General features: G+C 41.9%; 2 protein-coding genes across 6 annotated transcripts in view; one reads left to right on the top strand and one right to left on the bottom strand.

Annotated features, from left to right (window-relative positions):
* pip4k2aa (phosphatidylinositol-5-phosphate 4-kinase, type II, alpha a) overlaps window positions 1–15,581 on the top strand; it is a 24,632-nt gene extending 9,051 nt beyond the window's left edge. Inside the window, exons 2-11 of one of the 5 annotated variants that reach the window (XM_047612238.1) lie at window positions 1,943–2,040; window positions 2,153–2,249; window positions 3,656–3,808; window positions 4,145–4,291; window positions 4,545–4,583; window positions 7,541–7,645; window positions 10,552–10,665; window positions 10,788–11,028; window positions 11,204–11,307; window positions 11,405–15,581. In XM_047612238.1, coding sequence (XP_047468194.1) covers window positions 1,943–2,040; window positions 2,153–2,249; window positions 3,656–3,808; window positions 4,145–4,291; window positions 4,545–4,583; window positions 7,541–7,645; window positions 10,552–10,665; window positions 10,788–11,028; window positions 11,204–11,307; window positions 11,405–11,485 — 1,179 coding nt within the window. In that variant the 3' untranslated portion in view covers window positions 11,486–15,581. Of the gene's footprint in view, window positions 1–1,942; window positions 2,041–2,152; window positions 2,250–3,655; window positions 3,809–4,144; window positions 4,292–4,544; window positions 4,584–7,537; window positions 7,655–10,551; window positions 10,666–10,787; window positions 11,029–11,203; window positions 11,308–11,404 lie in introns of all 5 variants that reach the window. The other 4 variants (XM_047612236.1, XM_047612237.1, XM_047612235.1 and 1 more) reach the window with 4 other exon arrangements.
* spag6 (sperm associated antigen 6) lies at window positions 13,644–23,118 on the bottom strand. Its single transcript, XM_047612234.1, has 11 exons — window positions 22,915–23,118; window positions 22,731–22,826; window positions 21,595–21,761; window positions 20,628–20,811; window positions 20,231–20,436; window positions 19,125–19,298; window positions 18,897–19,049; window positions 18,590–18,781; window positions 18,222–18,338; window positions 17,989–18,134; window positions 13,644–17,782 (listed from the first exon to the last, which is right to left on the bottom strand). The coding sequence occupies exons 1-11, from the start codon at window positions 22,937–22,939 to the stop codon at window positions 17,719–17,721; spliced, it is 1,524 nt and encodes a 507-aa protein (XP_047468190.1). The 5' UTR covers window positions 22,940–23,118; the 3' UTR covers window positions 13,644–17,718.

The following is a 23,118-nucleotide window of genomic DNA, read 5'->3' as shown; positions in this document are numbered from 1 at the left end:
CTATGGTAGAAATATTGGCCTCTTCTTTGAAGGCACCCGCATGTATTGTGACGCACATGTAACGCTGTGAGCAATGCATCACATTTAGACCAGCGCTGCAGAGGAACACCCATGTTTGTTTTCTTATCTTGTTGTATTGCATCAAAGTTTGAGTTGTAGAGCTTATTCAATGCACCTGTGAGTGTACCTGGTGGAATGATAGGTTATTAATAGACTCGAGCTATCTGCCAGCACCCTGCCTGCAGCCAACAACACACACACAAGCACACACATACATCATATGTGTGTCATGCTGCGTCTGAGTCATAACAAATGTCAGGTCTATGTAATCCAGAGATGTGAAGCATGGCCAGCTCTCGATGGAAATTCCTGCAACGGACCTTTTTGAAGATTTTTTTTTTTTTTTGAAGCGCTGCTATTTCTTCAGGGTGCGTGTTTTATTGAAGCATCCTGTAGTTTTTAATATCGTTGGTTTGCTATTATTGTCATCTACGTGCATCATTCACAGTCAGTGTTACAGTTTTAATTTGCACTCGTACTTCTTGACATCAAGGGTTAGGGTTAGCACTGTGGTCTTTATGCATGACTTCCATGAGGCATATAATATTTCGAAAGCTTACCTCTCTCATTCTTGAAACTCAAATTAAGCCTCACTGGTTCTACCAGTCATGTTTCCTGACACTCCCTGAATTGTCCTGTTTGTTTGTCACACGCATCTATTAAAAAAGATGATTACACACATTTAAGCTAATGCTACAACTGCAAGAGGAATTACATCACATATGAAAAGAAAGACATCATCGATTATCTGCTTTTGAATCATGAACATTCAAACAAGATGATTATGAAAGAGCAGGATATAAGATTCTCCTTCCTGCATCGTGGCGCATAACCGAGCTTTCACCCGCTCACTCTGTACGTTCTCACATACACATTACAATTCATCACCTCGCTTCAAGTCTTTATCTTTTCACTCCACTTCTATTATCCTTGATACTTGTGCAGATCTGGCGACATTTTCACAGCTGTCCTTCAAACCTTTAGACCACATACGAAAAATGTGATCTATAAACTGATTACATCTTACATCTGTCCGATCTTTGGATCCTTTTCATTGAATGCTTCATTTTAATCTAATACTTGCTTTTCGAATTTGCTATCTGATAACGTGAAGAGCCTTTGGAAAGTTTGTGAAAGGATACATTTCACCAGGTTCTCTGGTGTTAACTTTGCATGTTGTAATTCTGTCAAAATAGTGTTGGTACTGCTACGAGTCTTTTAGAGGTTCTAAATAAAGTGAAAATAAAGTAAAATTAGTAATAAATCACTTAATCATTGAAGCTTTTCTTTCATACTAATGAAACTCTTTGTAAAAGTCCAAAAATTCTTCTTGGATTGATGACCAGAGGGAGCCACTATCATTGCAAAAGATGCATCTTTCTCTTAAAAAGGTTTTCTCTTCAGTACAGATGTTTAATCAGTCGTCCTTATAACTAAATCCATACAATTCACTGGAGTAATATGACTACCTTTCTTTGGTATTTTTCATTGTCATCTGCTTCCTAATGTTGTTCAAGCGTGTTTTATTGGCAAAGATCTGTTGCTACACAAGCGTATCCAAGGAAACGGCATTAGAAAACCTTATTGTTATGTATCTATATCTCACTGACAATGCTTTTACTGTTTGAGAGACCGAAGCTCATGTCTCAATTTAGTTTTTTTTTCTTATCTTATCTTTCAAAACATTTTGGTTGATCAGGATTGATTTTTTTTTTATCACCCAACTATTTCAGCTTCAGAATACATAATGTTTCCTTTAAGAGGATTTCTGCCACTTTTAATGTTGCATTCAGTTTAGTTACATGCTTTCAATTGCATTGTGTTCCTAGATCGATTACTGATGTCGCCCTGTGTTTTTGTTGTTGTTTTTTTTCCTGCACAGATAAATGAGTTAAGCCATGTTCAGATTCCCATCATGCTCATGCCAGATGACTTCAAGGCCTATTCGAAGATTAAAGTGGACAACCACCTCTTCAACAAGTGAGGCCTTTTCACATGTTTTATAGCAGATGTCACAATGATGTATGAATACTCATACTTTGAAAGCATGAGGAAATAATAAAAATGAACTGTATATTTTGTTTGCACACAGGGAGAACATGCCCAGCCATTTCAAGTTCAAGGAGTACTGCCCTCTTGTGTTTCGAAACCTCAGAGAGAGGTTTGGCATCGATGATCAGGACTTCTCGGTATGAACAGATACTTTTTGTCACCTATGTAGTGCTATATGAGTGTGAAATGAACATTTCACACTAAATACTCTAATGTATCTAATGACGTTAACTACGCGATGCTTCCTTAAATGCGCACGTATTCCAAAACCAGACTGATCAGTCTTAACTCATAAACTCTGTGCTTTTTCCTTTCCCTCTTTTGTTTTAGCCCACTCATTCTCTTCCTTTATTTTTCCACTCTTTCCTAGTAAATCCCCATCTCCCAGTGCAGTCAGTGAGTTGGCAGTAGTTGGAGGTCATTGTGTCCCAGCTCAGTGCAGCTGTCCTTCTTACATGTTTACATTAGGGTTCAGCTGGCTGCAGTGAGCGGGCACTTGGGGTTGTTAAGAAACTGACCGGCGCAAAGGAATGTGACATTTTCAGCATTAATCTACCTTCCTTCAAGAAGTTGTCATATTGTCAAGGCTCATTCCTTCAGCCATGTTTCTTTTTTTCTTTTTTCCCCCCCTGCCCTGCTGACATTATTTCTAATTACATTGGTTACATCCTGTTTTTTGATGACATGCAGAAGGAGTCATTAGTTTTAATGAGGAAAGCTTGCAGTTATAAATTAAGTTTTGGGAGGGTAACTAAAGTGCAGACAGATTAACCTTTCCCCCCTCAGATTATGATAAATGCGAGGTGGGGTAAATGACTAACTGCAACGAAAACATTAGAATATTACTTTGATCACTCTTCGTTTCTGACACTCTTTGGGAAAGGTCCTTTTAATATTTTCAGGCTTTGACAGAAATGACTTTCACGGGACTTGGACTCGAGAGTCTTCAACTAAATGTAACACTAATCACAATGCTTGACCGTGTCCGTCTAATCTTAGTTCTCACTTTGCAACGCAAAAATTAGATGTTAGGGGGTTTAAAAGAAGGGATGAAGAAGTCGAGGGCTAAGGAATTCCTTGAGAATGAGGCATTGAGCCAGGGGGTGTTGGATCATGTTACTTTTGAGCTCCAAAGTCTGGGCAGCAGCTGTTTGTGTCTGTGTGTAACTTTGGACAGGCAGCAGGCGTAGGGGTCAGAACCTCATGTGTTTAGACTGCAGTGTGGGAGGTAGTGAGACAATAAGAAGGTAGATTTAGGTCATGCTGAATGCTGAGCTTCATCCAAACACACTAGACGAGTGCTTCTTTTAACAGTTAAATGCTGAGTAATGGACTCTCACCAGTTGCTGTTCAAATCTTTCCATAACTTCCTTCTGTATTTATAGAGATAAGCCACTTAAAGTAAAATACAAGTCATGAGTACAGTTCTCTGTGCAAATGATCCATGTTGTCTCCACAACCAGCTGCTATTCTGTTGTGCACATCCTGATAATTGTGGTCCTTTTAATTTTTGACCGGTTGCCTTTGCTCTGTGTGTTTACAGAACTCTCTGACGCGCAGCGCTCCCTTGAACAGTGAGGCCCAGGGTCGCAGTGGGGCCCGCTTCCATACCTCTTACGACAAGCGATACGTCATCAAGACCATCAGCAGCGAGGATGTGGCCGAGATGCATAACATTCTAAAGAAGTACCATCAAGTGCGAAACCTCGTTTTTAAATTGAGACCTTAATTGTTCTGTTAGATTTCTGTTGTTTCTCACCGCCAGACTTGTACACTTTTATTTTTAGATCGGTCAGTGAATGCATCTGATCTAATAGTGTAGCTGTTCTTGTAAGAGTTGTTAGCCCCCCGCTGTCTGTTTATCACTTCACTCTTGATCACTGAATAAGCGCTGCATCATAAAAGGGCCGTGCTGTGTTTTATTAACCTTTCCCTTTATTTCTTCCAGTCCCCTCCTTTAGTGCGGGGAAGTGAGGATCCATTGTTTCTATAAAAGGGTCATAAATTTGTATTCCCTCACTCTCTTTTGTAGTTCATTGTGGAGTGCCACGGCAACACGCTGCTGCCTCAGTTTCTGGGGATGTACCGACTCACGGTGGACGGGGATGAGACCTACATGATTGTTACGCGCAATGTCTTCTCCCACCGCCTCTCCGTCTACAAAAAATATGATCTCAAGGTAACGGGGGAGGAGGGAGGAAGACAAAGGGAAGCAAGGAAAAGAAACTAATCAAATAGAGATACGAAATATCAAATATAGATGTGAAATGAATTAAGAATCGCAATTACACGGTTTTGTTGATCAAATATTTTATAAAGTCTTCTAATCATCTGTATACACTTAATAGCCTTTATCCACTAGGTAATAATTGTCCAAAACCGATTTCTGACTAAGAGTAATCCCTTGTGTTTATTTATTTGTTTGCTTTCAGGGTTCCACTGTGGCAAGAGAGGCCAGCGACAAGGAGAAGGTACAGTCACCTGTGGAGAGACACTGTTATGAAACGCCACACACTTTAAACCAACTCTTACTTATAATAATTATATTCCAGTGAAACCTTCATTGATTAAAAGCAAAATAGACAAGACAACATATACATACATTTGCAAAAAAAAATAAAAAGAAACTGGACTTAACTACAAAAGTTATTTTGGTGTTCACGGATCTCACACTTAATCATTCAGATACATTTAATTCTGATTTTTACCAAACTTAGTTGCCCTGATTGAACTAGAGAACGAGAGAGAAAACAACCTGTGTTTCCAGTGGTTTCAATAACCGACACAAGCTTCCTACTGTTCCAGGTTCACTGTCATCACCCGAAGGGCCTAACTAACGCAGCCCTGGAGTCTGCTTTTGTTTCCCCTCTGAGGATGACAGTAGCCAATATCCATCTCCTTCAGTTAGCACCTACTTCATCACCTCATTCCCTTTCAAGCCGCTGCACGCTCTTTGTGTTTAATTTGCTTCATTCCCTCTAACCTCGCTTCTGTTCTTCCACCAGTTCCCCTGCTTGCTGTCTGTGTGTGAAAGATTCGGATTTGTATGCACATGCGTGAGTGTGTTTGTCTAGATGTGCGTTGCGTTTAGAGTTTTATTCGGTCAGATGTTGTCTCATGATGAAGTAGTCCTTTGTACGATGTGTTCTCTGCGTGGTTCATGGTGATGGAAATGTTGCCATGTCTGAGATTTTTTGGCTTTTGGGTGTTTTAACAGACCTGCCAGATATGAATTGTGATTCATCTGGTAAAACCCATATTATTTAACTTGTTAGTTCAGCCGTACTGGAAAGGAATTATTGGGACTTTTTTCCCTTGTGTTTCCCCAGCTTCTGCTCTGACTGTGACTTTTTTTTAATGAGGGCCTGCCACAGGTCTGACCCAGACAGTTTGAACTTTCCACTGGGTTTTACAGGGGCTTAATTGTGGGACGCCACGCATTGAAGCGGGGAAGACTTCAGGGAATCCTCGGACTAAATATAGCCTTCTATAAGTGGAGGAAGAAATAAAACATTACTGGTGTTAAGGCATACGAGTGGAAAAACAAACAGCTGAGAATTTAACACACATGTGAGCCTACTGTGTGACCTCTTTTTGTTCGAAGCACAGCTGTGTGTGACACATCTACGTTGTGGCAATAGTGATTAAGAACACGCGATTAGTTAAGAGTGGAGATGTTGTTGTTGGTTGATTAGCTTAAATTAAAATATAGCAGTATAGAGTTACTGTGACTTTAAGTGTCTTAGCCTTACACTTGTATTATTCTCATATACACGATGCAGCATGTGAACACAAATGCCCTTCTTAACAGATAAGGATCTTAAAAAAACGATTCTGGTTCCTCTTTATAAAACACCTTGATAAATATAGTCACATATTTGGACAGGCTTAAATTCATCATACATCATACATTCGTGGCTATGAATAAATGTTTCTTTCAGATCTTTCATTCAGGTCCAATATGAGAGCTTTACACTTACACCGCTTCACGCTAGTGTTTGGTCAGAAAGACGTAGAAGGTGCACCGTGTCAAACGAAAGAAGAAAATCATGTGTTTTTGCTCAGAGGGTTCAGCGCGTGTCTGTAAAGGAAAAGCTACACACATTCACACAAACAACAAGCACGGCAGGGTCCTGTCCTGACTGCATGGCCCTCTCCCTTTCATGCATGCATCTGCATGGTACATAATGTTTTTTCTGCATCCTTTATGAAGTAAAATGATTTCTAACACATTCTGACGTGTATCAACACCAGCCTCATTCTTTTTCACATTGTGGACATTTTCTGTTCTGCCCAAGTATGACATGTACCTTTCTTTTGTGAAATAAGTTTTGTGGTTCTTGTAGCTGCTGTCTCCAGGTTTTTGGTTGTCCGACTGCAGCGGCTGGTTTTCCTGACACATTTTAAGGGCAGCAGTTACCAGTCAGTGGGTTGACATTTTGATGCTTCTGCATTGTGTCAATTAGAGAACAGACTAGGACTTGCTGGTCTTAAGTAGGTCCATCCGATCATACTGGTCAATTGATGATACATGACTTTATCAGTGTCACATCACTGAGAATCTGTCCGTAGCATATTTACGATGCTATTGGTCAAATACAGATTCATGATTTGTCCACTACAGTATTCATTTTCTGACATGTTAAATGTAGAGGTCGGGCTTGTACGTCATAAAATAGGAGCTGGTCCTTGGTTTGTGGAATAGTATCTGTATCTGTACTCGGCCTTTTTATCAGGCACCAGTTGTTTTCTTTATATAAATATATGTATATATATACATATATATATTTATACTGTCTCTCCACTCTCTCCTCAAAGGAACCGGTTAGCAGCTCCTGTGGAGGCATATGGCTTTAATGTGGCGGTATGACTGATTGTGCACTGGGTGGATATTTTATTTGCTGCTCTAGATCCCTTTATTATAAGCCCTTATAAGCCGTAGTACACCTGACCAGATGTTTGACAGAGTACAGGTCAGTAGAATGCATATTAGTTGTTTCGTTGCTCTGCATAGTTCCAGCTCTTTGCTCCTTAGAGTAGAGTTGCCAGGCCGTTTTCTTTCTCTACCAGGTCACCATAGCTCTCTTTAATCTGGACATCTAGGAATCATTTTAGAGAGAGTTCAGAATGAAATTTATAATATTGTAAAGGTGTAAAGGTCCTTGGATGAGTCTGTTGGACACTGATAAATACTTTGTTGACCCAGCCATTGTAAAGACGGCCAAGATTTACAAACCTCCAGACGGGTCATACAGATCGCTCGCGTTGATGCCCTTTCCAACCTTCTACCACTTTGAAAAAAAAAAAACAATTGTGTTCTGTTTCATTTTAAACACTTTGCCTTTACTTCCAACTTCCTTCCTCTCTCCTTTCTTCTCTCCTCTCCTCCACCCCTACCGTCCCTCCCTCGCTCCCCCTTTTCTAGCAGCCACCCCCACCAGAGGATGTGCCCCCGCGGCCCAAATCTGGTAACGTTCAGCAAAGGCTGCAAACACTGCGGATTGCCACGCGCTTTTACTGCGCCATGAAACACGTAAGAGATGTAAGAGAACCAGGGCTCATATACCAGGCATGATCTATTAAACGAACCTTACTTTATTGTTTTGGTCTTGTTTGTTTTTTACGGTCGAACATTTCCGTTTCCTCGTATTCTCCAGCCTGACACTTGTTACTTGAAGGGCCATATTTTGCACACATCTCATCCATTTACAGTCACCGTTTGCTCAACTTGTCAGTCAGCTCGGCTTCAGTTTTGCCAGAGAGTTCATTTTTGTTCCCACCATTCGCCGAATGGCGCCTACATGCATCTGAAACACTGGAGAGCATAAAGTGGAGAGTGATTAATTTCAGAGGGAAAACATCTTTGTTTCATTTTTTTTTGAGTTTCCCAGAATCTAAAGGACAAATCCATTAGCAGACAGTAGCAACCAACCTTTGTAATAGTGCCTAGCGATAATAAAACCCCTTTTTGATGTGTCTTTTAAGACAGTCATGTAGAGAACCTGTCACTGAGAAGCAATAAAGCAAACTTTGAGGCAAAAGCTAGTGTAAGAGATAAGAGATCAGGTAAGTTAGGCTCCTGGGATGATAAACGTTTATCATCCTATAGTGTTGTTGGCATCCTTAGGTTACTATGGCAAATACCTGTGTCTCAGATCTCAGTTTGCCTTAAATATATGGCAGCCGTGGTGTTATGCTCTCAAAACCATTTGGTGGCCAGCTGACACAATCTAGCAGCAGTTTTGTTATCATACACACACAAACAGTGAAGCGTCAAATAAACCTGCGAAGTGTTTCGTCAATGTCTGAGCGGTTGTAAAATATCCGCAGAGTCCAAAGCACTAAATAACTGTTCGACGCAAGCTTTAGACATTGGCTGCTTTATGATAACCGCTTCAGAACGATCTTCGTGTTAGAGCTCGTTATTTGCTAATTGAGTATCGCTGATGTAGAAGCTGCCAGTGGATGTTACCGTAAACTGACGGCCGCAACATAACAAGTTGCAAAGGTCTAGGAAAATCCCAGCGTCAGCATTCCATAAATCCTCCTGAAGGGCGTAGCTGTGCCGGAAAGACATCGAGATCTGTTTTCCAACCAGCTGATGGGGTTGTGTGTGCGTGTTGGAGGTGGGGGGGTGGGCTTAAGGTTCTTAAGGTTGTGGAGAATTCATTTGTCGCGCGGCTTTGCAAGTTTCATCGATAAACCGTCCTTTCTTCCTGCCTCTGATATATCATCTCTGTTTTTCTTCTCACTCTCTCGGGTGGACTGCACCATTCAAGAGTCAGTCACGTTTCTATTGTAGTCACACTAACAGTGCAAGTCAGTGACAGCCCAACCCATGTGTATGACCTGGAGGAGTATAACGACACAATGAACCGGTTGGAAAGAGAGCTGATAAGAATGTACAGAAAGGTAGATGGATGTAAGCGTTGAGCTGTCTGGTAGGTAGGTAGGTAGGTAGGTGATAGGCCTGTAAAATCGTTTCAGGTTAGGTTCAATCTTCCGAAGCCAGCGTCACCATTGCGTCCTCATTTACTTTTAATGTTGCATCTATATTCAGCCAGTCGAGTTGCACATCCCATATTTATTGCAAACTGGGGGTCTATGTCTGTATATATATGTGCTCAAGTGTCTAAATTTGTGAGATGTATTCCTGTGTCTGTTTAAATGTATATGTGTATATATATATATGTGTGTGTGTGCGCGTGTGTGTCAGTGTGTGTGCTGTCTGATCTCATTTTAGTCCTACAAAGTGCTGTTATGTGTTGCTTCTCTTCTCCCGCTGCCATAGAAACAATGTAGTAGCTAAACCGCTGCCGCTGCCACCCTGTTACCTCATTTCCTGCTCTCTCTTCTTTTTTTTTTTTTCTTCAGTGACTCAGAATAAGACCCTGTCCCTCCCCACATATAACACCTCCTCCCCCTACAGGCTGCTGACAGTTTTGCAGCAGCCTGATTAAGAAGATAATTAATCACAGTAGATGGCCGTTTAAATAAGGAACTACTTAATATTGCATGTAGGCTGAATAGTGGGAGTGATACAGTGGCTTTGTAGAGTCGTAAAATCCTATTTAGCTAAAACCTGGTTTCCAAAAAGCATCTTTAAACTGTGTGATGATTTGTTTCAGACAGGAATATGCTGCATAAAATGATCAAAACTGGTGCTTTTCAGACTCTAGCCCAGTATCATAAATTCCTTTTCTTTAATGGCACAAAATGTATGGATCTACCAGGTGCACGTAAAACAACGTGCTGGAAAAAAATCAAAAGTAAGCACTGCACTACTGCGATCATTATGGAAAATACGCAAATGTCTGCATCAGATGGATCTGTACCCTGCTGTGAGCATGCTGCATGCACTGTATTACACTGTCAAACTATTTAATTGATGGTACTAAGCCTTTGGTTTGGACAGACTGCTCACACCTTATTAGCTAACTCATTATATCAGTAATATCCGTTGTGTTTGGCACAATCAGATAGTCGTATCTAACAAACCACAGGCCTCATGTGTGAGCGCGGGGTATTTCAACATGCAGATGCATTTACACACACACTGTTGATGCTTTACTTAATTGAAATTGAACTTTTGCCTTTTGAAAAACCCCTTAGCTCTTTATGTTGATCTCTTAGTCCTACGTCATGACATAAACAGTAGAGTTTATGTTGTCTGTAAGTACTCTGGGGAAAAAAGGGTGAAGAACACAGATCCTGGTGTTATCGATTCGTGTCAAAAAGAGATTCAGATACTTCCAAGGATTAAATCTGTTGGATGAATTGATACTTTCTTAACCTTTGAAAGTAAAATTGATTGAAGCACCAGGATTCTGTCACATTTTTGCCCAGGTCTGCTGCACACACAGTACTGCGCCTCTCGGTGGTTGTGTTGTGAATTTGACTGTTTTAATCTGGTGGCTAATCTCCAATACTAATGGGCAGGCTAAGGAGCTGCCCACTTACAAGGACAATGACTTCATCAATGACGGGCAGAAGATCCACATCGACGGGGAGAACAAGAAAATGTTCCTGGAGAAGCTCAGGAAAGACGTGGAGGTACGTGTTGGAGGACGTCGTAAATCTCATTCCTTGTCAGCCCACTATTTGGCTGCAAACGTTCAGCTAAACTTCTTGACCTTTCTGCTTTATCGTCGCCATCTTCTTCCATCAAACCCCAGTTCCTGGCCCAGCTGAAGCTCATGGATTACAGTCTGCTCGTGGGAATCCACGACGTCGAACGAGCCGAGCAGGAGGAGGTGGAGAGCGAGGACAATGAGGCCGAGGAGGAGGGCGAGAGCGACGGAGGGGGCATTGGGACGCCCCCCGACAGTCCCAGCAACACCCTGGACAGCACCAAGCCTCTGTCGCCCGGAGAGTTCGATCCCACCATTGATGTGTACGCCATCAAGAGCAACGACGGTGAGTGGCATTTGAGTTTGAAGCTCCCAGAGCTCCCCCTACTGGGGGTAAAGGTTTTTTTTAGACATAATAATAAGTGAATATTTAATCGTCTGTATCAGTTTTTTTTCCCCCGGTGATGCAGCTTTTCACATACGTAGACTCTAATTCAGGTTGTGCTTGCTTTGATCTCAAGGAGCTCCCAGGAAGGAGGTTTACTTCATGGCTGTCATCGACATCCTGCAGCATTACGATGCCAAGAAGAAAGCAGCCCATGCCGCCAAGACCGTCAAACATGGGGTGTGTAGTTGTGCTTTCATTAAATTAGTCCTGTTAAAAGTTTTTATATAATAATTCATATGTTGCATGTCACTTGTATCCGTGTGTTTGTCTGCAGGCCGGAGCGGAGATCTCCACGGTGAACCCGGAGCAGTACTCCAAGAGGTTTTACGATTTCATCACCACTATCCTGTCATAGCCTCCAGGAGTGACAGGGGCACAGAGGCACATGGGAAAGAGAGGGGGAGGGGCAGGCGGGGAGTAGGGCGGAGAAGAGACGTGACGGAGAGGAAAACCCATCGATAGGCTGTGTTAATAAGGTGCTGTGATGGCTTTGTGTCGCTCTCCCTCATCCGTTCTCCTCATCCCTCCCTGTTTGTCTCTCTCTGTTTCAGAGACGTGCCACACTCTGCAGCTAAAAAAAAAACAAAAAAAAAACATTGTTCGTTTACATTTAACCTCTCCTCTGTTGAGTTCTGTTCATGTGTTACTTTGCATGAAAAGGGTGTTGAAAGCAAGTGTTCAAGTCATTAAGTTTTCATGTAATTTGTTGATGTGGGAATATGGCTTTTTTTTTTATTGCCTCTAACGTAACATCCAGCACCCTGCGTTTTTTTTTTTTTTTTTTTTTTTTTTTTTTTTATTGTGATGTCCGTGCGTTTGTCTTTTCCTTAGTTGTAGTTCGGGGAGGGTATGATGTGTGCAGCCTGAGGAGAAGCGGAGTGCAGAGGTCGGATTACAGCACAGAGTGGGGTCCCTCTTGCGAGGAGAAGGTTCGAGTGCGGAGACGTTTATGTTGAGCCTCGCCTGATGCAATTGCTTCGTTACAGGAAGTAGGAAGCAGTCTTCCAATAGGCCAACAGCTGGACCCACACCCATATGCTATACAAGAATTCAGCCAAACAGATCTTCTCATTTGGGTTCCTCCTCCATCACTCACCTTTTAGATGCCTCCCCTTCGTTTGTGTACAGTTAGTGAAGTGAATTTCTGGGTCGTTCTCTCGTCACACGCTCAGACTCTTCTCTTTTGTCTTTAAGATGAACGCTGGCACGGCTTAACACCTCTGTGTGTGTCAGCGAATGATAATGGGTGTGATGTTTATCTTAAAATGAGAAGTTGAGAGAGTCGAGTACTTCTCCTTACAGTCATTCTGAATGTGTTTGGCACGGTGGGGAAGTCTTGGTTTCTGTTCCTGTGGCAGAGAACGGTCCCGCAAGTCACATGTGGCTGCTCAAGAGTGAGTGAACCCTCGTTACAATATCTTCAAAATAGGGTGTCGGATTGAAACGTCAGCAGCCCTTAACTTTCTGTTGCCATCAGCACCTTATGAGTAAAATCACAAAATGTTGCACTTTTATTTGTTGTTAGAGCTATTTTTTTCTGTTACATGCGCAGCAACAAAGAGGAAAGGAACTCAGAGTGAAGCTTAGAAGCCAGATCTCAAATTCTCCTTCACCATTTCTCCTGCGCGGGTTCTTCTTAGTGGGATAAGGAAGAGTTTACTGCAATATTAGATAGGGAAAGTGGACCGGTTGCGTTCACAGGGCTCTTGTAAACTAACCTCTCTGATCCTTTTAAGAAGCGCTCTGTGGTGAAGCAGCGGCGGCGGTGGTGGTGGTGAGCTTTGAGGTCTGGAGAACAGCGCTCATGCGTTCAGGGCAAACGGAAAAAACGGTTTACCTTCAGCATCGTACCAGCACGCGCCCGGGGGCGGCGAATTAGGGTGCGTGTGTCAGTGTTCAAAAAAATTTGTAAACGGCAAGAAGAGAGGGGAGGTCGCTGAGAGTAGCTACAGATGTAAAGACACGCGTCGTTCTCTAACCTCGGCTGTGAGTCTCATTAGTTCGTGTCGTTGTTGTTGACGTTTTGTTTTTTTTGTTTTTTTTTTTTAAAGGTGGATATTCTGTGTTAGAATTTGGCGGTTTTTATGCGTTGATCTTTTTTTTTTTTATGTATATTTTGCACAAGAGGAAAGGAACCAAATGTTACGAATACGATCCCAATTAGCTGATACGGTCTTAACAAGGGAAATGCAATATACGTGTATGTAAGTGAGAAAAAGTTGTTTTGCGTGTGACGTTGTGTATCGCTTCCGGATAACCAACTAAAACAAGTTTAAAGTCGTCCTCCTTGAACAGTCTACCCCGTGCGAAAAGCTTCCATCACCATGCGTTTGTTTAGATATCATAGATTATATTCACATTTATATTTTTACATTGGATTTTAGTCATGCAATATAGGTGTATTTAAAAAAAATAAGATTAAAAAAAAAAAAAGGAGCCACCCTTTGGAATGAATGATGGTGCTGTGGTAAATGAAGAATGATAACTGCTTGAATTTTTACAATTTATAGATGTACTTTAAAAATGTTAAAAAAAAAAAAAAAAAATGCATGTCACAGGACTGAGTTTCCGTTTCCCTCTGTAGTCTGTGTTGTTCAGGTTCTCTTTGTGCCCCCCTCCCCTCCCCACTTTAACCAGATTTGTGAGCTGTACGCCGTAAAATAGTCTCTACCATGCTTTAAATAACTGTTTTTCATTGTATACACTGTGCAAGATGTGTGCCTTTATACTCCAAATTTATTTAATTTTATATTTTGTAATCTTTTTTTAAAACAAAGGTAAAAGGTTATTTTAATAATAGGGTGTTTACGTATTATTTTCCACTTTTATTTCCGAGCCCACATCATTTTCAACCTTCCCGTGTTTTTGTTCTCATACCATTCCAGTGATTGTGTTCTGACCAACATAAAAAGCCGACACCTGTCTTACGTTCGAAGATGGTGGGTCGCTCTGGATTCTGTAGATTTAAATGCGTCGTTCTGATTATTATTCGGTGTGCGCGGGCATCCTTTTCCTTCTCCTCCACATGAAGGTGGTGTCTGCTTATATTAACCCTGTGTTGGTTTGCGCTGGTCCTGCCTTTATAAAGAACGTGTATGTGTGTGTGTGTGTGTATGTGTGTGTGTGTGTGTGTGTGTGTGGAAGTGCATATGTGTGTATGTGTCGTGTCTGTGTTTTCATCATCTTAACTGACAGCTGCCCACACCTCAGGAGTCTGTCAGGAGTTTCCCCACAGATGCAGTCAGATGAGTTTTTGTCGTTAAATGTTTGTCCGGTTCTTGTTCTCTTCTTCCTTCTTACCCTCCATGTTTTTTTTCAACCAGTTAGTTGTTGATCCCCAGTCAGTGGTTAGTTGATATCTCTATGTTCCTTCACTGTAAATGGGCTGTTTTTGTTTCTGTTGTCCCATAACTCATAATGTACATAGATTGTGTTCTAAAGAAAACGGAGACAATGAGGGAACACAATCATCTTCTAGTCTGCTTTGCTCTGTCTGGCCCCAAAGACTTTCCTTGTGCAAGTGTAGAAATCAGAGCAGTGCATGCTGGGTGACTTTCCTGTTTTTTGTTTTGGCTCGGAGAACACAAAAACCCAGGGAGGAACCGGTGAAGCCGAACTTTTAACAGATGCAAATTAAAGCCGATAACAACACCCGTGCTCTGCTGCTGTGATATGAACAAGTCCTCGCTCTCATGACTCATGAATGAACTCCTTCCCTTCCAGTCAACATGCTGCCACTGTTAACTTGCCAAAAGCAACTCTCAGCAGTTACAACTTCCCCCACATGAGCTTGAGGAGCATTGTGTTATCGTGAAACGTGTCTGTTTGTTTTAAAGCTAATATTTTTTTTTCTTTGTGGTAGATGGAGTGAGGTGTGCAGTGCTCGTATGTGTCCAAAGTTACGGGAAGCAGCCCTGTGTTAATGTAACAGGTGTTAAAGGAAAATTGGATTACAAATGCAAAAAGGGGGACCAGGACAGAGTCTGCAGAGGTAACGAGAGGGCGGGGCTACATTTCTCTGGCTTTAACATTTTGCAGTCTGCAGACAGTTCTCCAACGTGTTCAAAAATAAATAAATAAATAAATAAATTAAAGTAGCTGAATTTGCATGCAGAAGTCCACACACAGCAGGCCAGGAAACAAACCCCCGCCCCCCGGCCCCGACCCCGCCCCCGCCCCTGCCCCTGCAGAGTTTGTCTCCAAACGACCCCAAAATGCAACTTAAAAGTGTAAAGCATTACAGTGCGCGTACGTGTGAGTGTGTGTTTGTTAATTGCTGTCTGACAATGGTTGGTGAGAGTTTTCCGTTCAATGGCAGAGAGGCCAAAACGATGATGTATGTTTATTGTTCTTCACATTTAATGATGATGATGATGATAATAATAATAATACACTCCATCCCATACGCGTTCACTCAAACCAATTAAAGCACTTGTTCTGCTTAACTCAAAGTCTTCCTCGAATTGTTTATTCCTTGTCCCCGTGTCTTCATTGTTGATTTTTTATTCTTTATTTTAAAGCTTCCTGCGAGCGGGTAAAAAAGAAAATGGATTATTTATCATTTATAATTTTAACGGCTGAATTACCCAGAAGCACCTGAATAAATGATCGCAAATAGGAAAATTGTAAAAGTTTCTTTATTTATTTATTGTTTGTTTTTTGATAGGAAATCACGCAAACACGTGTAAAATGTGGCAGTTATTACCTGAATGGTCAGTGATTTTATTTGGATACGAGCACACGCAGAATAAGGTCAAATAGTGTCAAATCTTTGCAGCCTTTCTCCCGTTGTTCTGTTAATTTCACCATGAAAACTATTTAAAAATCCCTCTTTAAACCCGTGGCTCAATTTAAATATGGGAAGGTCGGTTTGATGACACCATTGAAATGACAACTATTTAAATTCCGTTGTGCGTTTTTTTGTCCTTGGAGACGCTGAAAATCAAATGAGTCGAATTCCTTCAAAATACAACAAATGCTCCAAACGAGCGAGTGTCTGTCCTTGGAAATGTTTTCTGCGCCTTTTCGCATTTTGAACAAGAGGCTTTTTTTTTTTTTTTTCTTCAAGACTTGTGAATAAAAGACATTTTCTTCCTGGATTCTTCAATCAGTTTGTAATTTTCGCGCAGCAATTTACCGGGAGCATTTTTAATTTATTTTTTATTATTATTATTTTCTGCCTCCTCTCATCAGATGACTCATCTCCTTTTGTATTACTGAATCCTGATGCACTGATGAACATACTAAAAATATTCTACAGCTGTATGATTGTTACACCGAACTGAAATGTGTTTCTTTGCCGCCACTGGCTCGCAGGTTTTAATTTTTTTTTTTTTTTTTTGATGAATCACAGTTCTATCTATTTTTTCATGACATATTTAAACAGCGTTTGTGCGTTTTCTTTCATTTTTATTTCTTGTTGAATTGTTCCCATTTAACATAGACGCGTTATTTACTGTCGTTGATCTGATGGATTTGATCCGTTCTTAAACACAAATGCTTGAGCCTGGTCCAATCAGGAAAATAACGCGCATTATGTTTTCGATCATTTCAATAAAAATGATATTTGTTTGCACATGTGCACGCTCGGTCGCCAAATTTTGGATTCGTTGTGAGCAGGCGGCGGCGAAATTAAACTCCGTCTTGCTTTTCTGAAATATTCTCAATTCTCAATAAGGGAAACCGCGACTGCGCGTCCACTGCAGACGATCTGCATAATGCATCAGACTATAAAATGGCTCCTATCAGGTTCTTGGAGAGGAGGGGTGGCGGCAGCTGCAGCCGTGACATGCTCAGATCTCCGCTGCTCTAAGGGACCCAGGCTTTCCTCGGGCCGTCAGCACAATGCGGAGAACAAGCAGAGACAACCCGGCAGACAATAAACAAAGAGCGGCTGGCCATGTGCGCCGCAGCTGCTGCACACACACACACACACACACACACACGCACACAGCTGAGCGGCACCGAGCAGCCACGGCCGCCAGGGGGCAGCAGAGACGGATGCGCATAACTCCAGGTGGATTCCTATTGTTTTTTTTTTATTATTTGTTTGTTTATTTTTTTTCCTTTTCTCCTTCTGTATTACCTGACTTTTTTAAAAAAAAGAACAGAACAGCCAAATCATTGGCACCTTTTACTGGGGATGTCTCAGTTGTCTGACGTGAAACTGGTGCAATGAAAAGATTGATGTGTCTGTCCTGGACCCGGGTCTTAAACAAGAAGTCTCAGATTTAAATCCATGTGTCAGCAAGCATCCAGTCTCATGACAGGTCTAATTCCCCACCACCTGCTGCTCTGTCACTGAACCTGACCTCTGACCTCCCTGTGGTGAGCTCAAGAGAAAACTTTCCGACACTGAGAAATCCCTGGTTGTGAATTTGCTGTTAGAGGTGTTATTCGAGTAATAAAGTTGTCCCATCCCTCAAGATTAAGTGAAGGCTATTTATTTCGATCTCTGCCTGCCTACAAGATACACTTTCAGCTACTACAAATGTGTATTTGAATGTGCAAAAAAAAAAAAAGTAAGTAAGTAAGTAAAGTAAATGTAGTTTTGATATATTTTTTGATATATTGAAGCAGGATGCGATGTCAGGCTGGCTGGTAGTTCTCTAACCCCTGCAGCAACTCCTCCGAGTAACCAGGTGAGTAGTACCTAAACCAAGAAACACACACAATATTTAATCATTTACTTCTTAAATTGCCATTTTTTGTCCACTTATTAAAAGCCTTATATAACTATGGAACTGTGAAAATGGGCTACGCAGTATTTACAAAATCTGTAGGCCAGCAGCTATGAGGATGAGATAGGTCATCAGCGACATATGCTGCAGCAGGTGTGTGAAGGAGAAAGGGCCGCACCTGACTATCTCCTTGGGGAAGCAGTTGTTGATGGTGGTGATGTGCTCCTGCAGCGGAGACCCGGGCTCGGCCTCGATCTCCTGCACTTTCTTCAGGCCCCCGCTGGTCACGAACAGACGGCGAGCCTTGCTGTCGTGAGGCAGCACCTTTTGAGGGGAGGGGAGGAAAGGGCATGATGCAGACGCAAAACTGACATTTACTGAGACTGTGATTGCAGCTGTTGGTCGACTTACCTTACTGAACTGGCAGACCACGTGTTTGAGGATGTTGCTGGGAGCTTCGTAGAGGAGGGGCTCCAGAGCTGGCAGGTGGGTGCACTTCTGCAGGACATTCTTGAGAGCCTTCTTACTCTGGAAAGTAGAGGGCACAAAGGAATTAAATATGTTGTGTGATTCCATCTAATAGGTCCGTGGCTAAAAACTGTTACTGTGTGGTACTGTCTTCTACTACTCTGTAGGCATGTACTTAAAGTTCATTTTCATAGCTGAGTAATTTGTGATTTAATTAAGGTAAAAAAAAAAAAAAATCTCTAAACTGTTTCTGTGTTGAAACAATAGTCTGTTTTTCTGTCTCTGTGTGTGACCTGAGCTGCAGCTCTTACTTTGGTCTGCACGTCCTCTGAGCTGCTGGCGTCCATGTAGAGCTGCAGCAGTTTGGGCAGCAGGTTAGCTGTGGCCACCGCCTTGGCGTGCTCAGGGGTGTGGTATCCTATCTGGCCGATGGACCAGACTGCAGCCGCCTTGATGTGTTGCTCAGACTCCTCAGACAGACACAGGGCCAGCTGGGGCACCCCCTGCAGGACAGGAGGGCACACAGCAGAAACAAGGCTGGTGCTGTTAATGTGACCTACATACCAGAAGTCGGGGAATGTCCCCGGTTTAAGCTGTCACGTCAAGAGATGTCAGCACCTTAGAGAGAATGACGGCCATGGCAAGGTTCTCGTTGTGAGCGGCCACGTATCCCAGCATCATGATCCCTGGCAACCTCAGGTTTCCGCTGCAATCGCCGAGGTAATCAATAACTGCTGCCAGGCCACCGCAGTTGACAATCACCTGAGACAGCTGGAGAAAACACACGTTATTCCATATGCATCTATATGTTGTGTGTGCCTGCAAGTATGAGTGTGTAGACGGTACCTCTGGTGTGTGTTTTACCACCTCCCTCATTAGGGTGGTGACATTCTTCCTCACATACTCATCGGGATCTCTGAGGCAGGCCAGTGCCGCAGGGAAGATCTCTGCCTCGACTACCATCTCTGCCAGGCTGACAGAGTGCTTACTGATCTGGCTCAGGGCCGAAAACACCTGCCTCTGGATGGAGACAATGAGAAGCATGAGTTTATGCAGAGATCATTCACATTTGTAATAAATTATCTCTAAAATCATTGCCTCAAACCGCGGAATAGATGATAAAATATCATAGGTACACTTTTTTATTATTATTATTTCTATTTCTGAAGTTACACATTTAAACCGACAATTATTTAACGAAACCAAAAATGGCTTTGAATTACAAAAAATCTCAATAATCTTAATCTCAATAAGTAATTTCATTTATCAACAAGTTGTGCCACTTTTTTTGCTCAAATTTCATTGCTATCCATCACTTTTTTGAGTTTTTTCCCCAAACTAACAGGAACATCGTTGTTGGGTCTGTAAGACATCATCTTATCTAGTTGCTTTGAGCCACAATCTTGGCAGGCTTTGCAGGATTGTTCATCCATAAGGTTTGCCTCCCAAAAACATGTTATATTTCAGAATATTTTGTGTGGAAGGAGGTTTATTATTAAAGATTAAGAATGTTTCTAGAAGAGACATTAAATTCACATTTTCTTTATGATAAATAGATGAGGAAAGAATATCACATGAATAATAATGAATTATAATTATTTATTATTATTATTGTTATTGTTGTTAGCATTATTGTTATTATTATATGTGATGAAGCCTCTGGAATTTCCTTCAGAATAAATAAAGTATCTATCTGTCTGTCTGTTTGTCTGAATTAACAGTATTATTGACATAATCTATTTATTATTTTATTTGTTCTTTATTTGAATGAGGTTTAGAAATGCATATCACACATTAAAAAAGAAAACTAAGATCTGAAAATAATTACTTAATTACTGTAATGTAACAGAAGATGTATAGAGTCTGATCTTTCTTTCGTTGTAGTTGTTGTAAATCACAACCTTTGGTTAAAGCAGCAGCTGCCAAAACAGTTCTTCTGAAGCGGGCCTCACCTTCAGCTTGGCGTCTGGGCTGAGGATCATCTGTGCCAGATGCGCGATGGCGCCCGTGTCCACCACAGTCTGGGCCAGCTCAGGGCTGTGTTTGGAGATGTCACTGAGGGTGGAGGCCGCGATGCGTTTGAGGGCCATCTCAGGCTCCAGGAGACTCAGCACTAGCAGGGGGACGGCACCAGCGTCCACAACCGACTGAGACAGAGCTGAAAGAGGCAGAGGGAGGAAAGACAAACTCGGTGAGGTGGACGGATGTGTGTAAACCCTGCTGTGTCCATGTTTAAATGTTTTATTCAATGTGCTGTTTCCAAACACAGAGATTAAACTGATGAACAAAACGTTTCTCCATAGAAAATAAAGAAATAAGTTGATGGAAATCGGAGCATGTCCTCCTTACATGCATTGTGTCGTGCGATGAAGCCCAGAGCCCAGGCAGCGGCCTCCTTCACCCCGGGGTCAAACTCCTCCAGGCAGAGGACCAGAGCGTCCACACCACCACAGGACACCACGGCCTGGGACAGCTCAGGGGAGTGTTTGGCTACTGCACGCAGCACAAACACTGCTGCCTTCTTATAGAACCTCTGCAAGTACACACACACACATACTAATTTTAAACTCACTGATTTTAGGTAAATAAATTATTGATCTAATAAAATATTCAACATCTCACATAGTTCAGAGTTTTAGTGATCAGAAAGTATGGTGCATAATTGTATAGATGTTAAGATCCATACAGTACATGTTCACTAGAATTGCAATGATTTTTTTTTTTAGTCTGTTCCTCTTTTATATGGTACCATATGTAACATGTTTTCAATAAAATAAGTTTCACTATAAAAATCAAGATCATAAAAAGCTCCTATCAAATCATATCATGAAGTTTCATGTTGATAAACATTTTGATTTTTAAATATAAAAAAAAAACACCTAACAACAAACAGATGGTGTGTGCGTGCTGGCACCTCACCTTTTAAAAGCAAAGCCACTTGAAACTTTTTTTTTTTTTTTTTTTTTTGTTTCAGTAGAGATCCCAATTTTAAGATTGAGTTATTCCCCTTTAATGACTAGAACCTTCCACTCTGAGCTCCTGAGTGGGCTGAGAGAGAAAAAGAGGGAAAACAAAGGCCTGGTTGCTCTCATGGTAAAGGGCTCTTAGGTTTTGAAGTAGCCCCCAGGCGAGCTGCCAAGTTAGCCCAACACACATTCTCTCATTCAGGGGACTGACCCGGAGGTCCTGCAGGGTGGCAGCCTCTGACTGTCTCTTTCCTCTCTTTCTCACACACCAGCCTCCAGAGGGTGGAGGGCAACATTACAACTGGAAACCCGCCTCAAAGCGGCAAAGACTATGTCCAGAGGATGCTCACGTTGTGCGAGGCCAGAGAATGGACCAGCTGGGGCAGGATGTCCTCCTTCACCACGGCCTCAGCCAGGTCTTCGCTGTGGTCTGCCAGGCGGCCCAGAGCCAGAGCTGCTGTCTGCTGGATGCTGGGGACCGAGTCCAACAACAGGGGACACAACAGGGACAGCACACCTGCAGCATACACGAGGGGAGAGGAGGTGAGTGATGTAGTTTGTCAGTAGTGGCTCTGGCATTAGCAGCTAGACTTAGACTTAGTCAGATTTGAATGATCCTCAAGGAAAATTACTTTGTCACCATAGCTTCGTTGCAAATAAAAGCAAACACTCAAAACCACAAGAAAGATAATAAAATAAGATAAAATGAGATTAAAGTAAAGTAAAAAAAAAAAAAGAGCAGTGTAATCAAAAAAAAAAAAATGTACAAAATAAGCATTATGAAAAATATACAAAAGTTTATGGTAAAATAGTGTCCAAGGTGATGGGGATGTTGGCCAGTTGCGTAGCAACAGTGGTGTGGATCTTGTCGTCATGGTGTTTCCATTGACTGTATATACTGGTGTTTCTCGTCGATGGTGTTTCCTTATCGGCTGAGGGGGAGATGTGAGGTCAAACGGAGCGTGTCTGCCCGTAGAGTCCCGAACCCGGCCACAGACGTACCGTGGTCCTATGAACCAGGTCTACAAACTGAACCTCCTTCTCCGCTCCTCCACTGCCAACTCCAGCCTGACATCCAAAGCACTTCTTCTGAAGTTCAGCTTCACTCCGGCTAGTTCAGGGGACAGCATTAGCAGCACTAGCAGCCAATAGCAGGAACAGTAACTGTCCAGAGCGTTGTGTCACCAACAGACCCACAACCAACAACACCAAAAAGTAAAAAGTCCAAACAAAAAACAAAAAAAACAAAAAAAAAAAAAAAAAAATAAAAACTGCACAAAAACGACCAAAACCATTTTATTGGATCAAGTCATAGAAAAAAAACAAAAACAAGAACAAGTCAGACAAAAAAAAAATAAAAAAAAATATATATATATATATTAACACACTAAGAATATACGGGTTATTCTTCGCGGAGCTACTGGCGACATGCAGCCTCTTTCATTTTTCCAAAAAATTAAAAAATGCCTGTCTTCTAGTTTCCTACCTGTATTGTGAAGGATTTCTATATTTTGAGGTTGGGCTGCCAGATCAGCAACACTTTGCACAAACTGCATTCGGGATTTCTGGAACTGCTCCAAAACTGCACAGAGAGCACAGACAGGACAGTGATAACAACTTAAAATAAGCTACTAGCTTTCATCCTTATCAGAACAGCTCAAGCATCTCACCTTGAATGATCTGTCGTTGACGCATCGTGGTCCTGGTAGAAAATTCCTCCCCTCTGAGATTATTTAAAAGCTCCGAATCACTTAATTCACCCGAAGAAAAGTGTTGGTTTTATCGCCTGGTTTTTGCCTGCTAGCGTTGTTGTTAAGTGTTGCCGTGGCAACAGACAGGAAGTAGAATGTTTGGCGGCCCAAGATCGTCTATTA

The sequence above is a fragment of the Mugil cephalus genome, chromosome 18 (assembly GCF_022458985.1).
Source record: "Mugil cephalus isolate CIBA_MC_2020 chromosome 18, CIBA_Mcephalus_1.1, whole genome shotgun sequence".
NCBI classification, from domain to species: Eukaryota; Metazoa; Chordata; class Actinopteri; order Mugiliformes; family Mugilidae; genus Mugil; species Mugil cephalus.
Note: the sequence above shows the minus strand (reverse complement) of the source record. Positions and strands in the feature narration are given on the sequence as shown.

Excerpts from the sequence above, each read along its gene's own strand:
- spag6 (XM_047612234.1), bottom strand. The coding sequence starts at position 22,939 with ATGCGTCAACGACAGATCATTCAAG. Across the intron at positions 21,762-22,730 it reads AGAAATCCTTCACAATACAG|GTGTGCTGTCCCTGTTGTGT; the intron begins GTAGGAAACTAG and ends TGTATGCTGCAG. Across the intron at positions 19,299-20,230 it reads GCCCAGACGCCAAGCTGAAG|AGGCAGGTGTTTTCGGCCCT; the intron begins GTGAGGCCCGCT and ends GTCTCCATCCAG.